General features: G+C 40.2%; 1 protein-coding gene across 1 annotated transcript in view; it reads right to left on the bottom strand.

Moving 5' to 3' along the window:
• LOC101848446 (transient receptor potential cation channel subfamily M member-like 2) overlaps positions 1-2560 on the bottom strand; it is a gene marked incomplete in the record, with an annotated part of 82665 nt that overhangs the window by 12495 nt on the left and 67610 nt on the right. The window contains 1 exon segment of the mRNA XM_013085273.2: positions 1883-1956. Coding sequence (XP_012940727.1) covers positions 1883-1956 — 74 coding nt within the window.

The following is a 2560-nucleotide window of genomic DNA, read 5'->3' as shown; positions in this document are numbered from 1 at the left end:
GCTGAGAAATTGGACGTAAATAATTATTTTACCACGTGTAGAGCTTTTTCGAATGCAATTTGAATATTTTGATAACGACTCCTAATTATGTCACGATTTTGATAGAGCAGATACAAAATTTGTTTCTGACCTTATGGTCTTAGTAACTCAAAACGGCCAAAATAATTGTTAGATAGAACTTTGTAATTTTAAAACCTCGGTTACACGCAACGATAAAATGTATCAGATTCGTCGAAAGCGAGAACTGTCCGTTTTATCGAACTGTGTTGTCTGTTTACACGTTCCAATCTATCGTCCAGTTTTCTTTCGATCGAGGAGATTCCTCGTCATAAAGCCACCATGTCTCTTTGCGACGACAGCGACTTCCCTGCACTCTATGTGAAGGTTTCGAGCTCTGGATGAAAGGCCACCACTGTACCTTTAGATCACGAGAGCCCGCCTCCCCCTCCCCTGTACATTTTGATATAGCAGAACAGTGTCTTTAGAAAAGGGTGGCAATACTGTACAGTGTTGTGTGTAGAAATAGAAGCTTTAACTTGACAGCAGATGTGCAGCGCACCGAGTGACCTTGATGCACTTCACCATTGATGATCAACAAAATAGTAAAATGACTACAATATACATAATGATGCACCAAATCAGGTTCTACGCGAGAAACTTTGTTTATTTTGAGACGCTGATTCCGAATATAATGAAATCAGTTTTTACCTACGATTATTTTTTTTTTTTAATTGAGCCTTCAGTTTAGTTCTGCGAGGCGGCAAATTTCAAAGTGAATCTACGTCACAGCGCGTCTCCCTTTAACCTGACCGCGATCGCACGAAAAATATCAAGCAGCGCTTGATTTCTGGACCGAGTCTCTAAATCATCGTCCAATCGTCCAAATTTTGTACAATTTTGTGGTTACACCTAACGATAAATCGTATGATCGATAGATCGTCCAGTTTTTGTACAATTTATCGTTACGTGTAACCGGGCCTTAAGGTAGCTCGTCAGTTTTTGGGGGATATGGAGCTATTGGTATAACCCTATACGTTCTTATACTAACAATCTAGGTATAACCTTAAAGGTGAATACCATCTCTGACAGGTAGATGGAGCATAACGTGCTATATTTGACAGGTTAATATGACATAATGTACTATATCTCACAGGTTTATATGACATCACGTGCTGTATGTGACAGGAAGATGGGACATAACGTGCTATATCTGACAGTATGATATGACATAAAGTGCTATATCTGACAGGTTTTTATGACATAACGTGCAATATCTGACAGGTTAGTGCGGCATACTATACTATATCTGGCAGGTTTATATGACATAACGTGCTATATCTGACAGGTATATGGGACATAGTGTGTTATATCTGACAGGTAGATTATAGATGGGACACAACATGCTATATCTGACAGGTAGATTATAGATAGGACATAACATGCTATATCTGACAGGTAGATGGGACATAGCGTGCTAAATATGACAGGTAGATTATAGATGGGACATTATTGTATATCTGACAGGTAGATGGGACACAACATGCTATATCTGACATGTAGATTATAGATGGGACATAACGTGCTATATCTGACATGTAGATTATATATATAGATGGGACATAACGTGCTATATCTGACAGGTAGATTATAGATGGGACACAACATGCTATATCTGACAGGTAGATGGGACATAGCGTGCTAAATATGACAGGTAGATTATAGATGGGACACTATCGTATATCTGACAGGTAGATGGGACATAACATGCTATATCTGACAGATAGATGGGACATTATCGTATATCTGACAGGTAGATAGGACATAACATGCTATATCTGACAGGTAGATGGGACATAGCGTGCTATATATGACAGGAACTAACAGGTTGATCTCTCCGGGATTGTTCAGAATTTCCAGTGCTGTAAACGATGGGGGGCAGTAGTCATCAAAACTGATCTGTGGAAAAAGTGGCATAATGGTACAAGTCTAAGAGGAAAGACCTCCGAGTTTAATGCCCCTATCAACATTATTAAGTTATTTAAGAGGCATGACCTCCGAGTTAAACTTCCGTCCCCGAAGGAACTATCAGATACTCTGAGGTGTGTCCATCTCAACTAGGATTGGCCCCCACGAACAGGCAGGGACAGAGGCCTGCTTTCTTATTGATCTAAATAGTGTTGATGGGGGTGTGGAAACACCTCAATTAGAAAACAAATGAAAGGGACGCTCAAGCTGTTGTTGTTCGAATGACGGCACGAAAGGACAGCAGACAACAGACAATTGTTTTTATTTTAGTAGAGGTTTTACGGCGCTCGCAACTGCATAAGGTCATATGAGCGCCAGAAGATCAGAGGTGTTACAAGAGAGTAACAAACATTAAGAAGAAGAAGGGGAGAAAAGGACGATAGATGTTTGATAGGAAAGAAGAAGCAGACAACACCAGAGCACCCGCCAACCACCCGACAGACAATTGACGACCCGAGTAGACAAGAAGAAGAAGAAGAAGAAAAAGAAGGAGAAGGAGAAGAAGAAGAAGAAGAAGAAGAAGAAGAAGAAGAAG

Source organism: Aplysia californica, unplaced genomic scaffold, assembly GCF_000002075.1.
Source record: "Aplysia californica isolate F4 #8 unplaced genomic scaffold, AplCal3.0 scaffold00361, whole genome shotgun sequence".
In the NCBI taxonomy this organism is placed as follows: domain Eukaryota; kingdom Metazoa; phylum Mollusca; class Gastropoda; order Aplysiida; family Aplysiidae; genus Aplysia; species Aplysia californica.
Note: the sequence above shows the minus strand (reverse complement) of the source record. Positions and strands in the feature narration are given on the sequence as shown.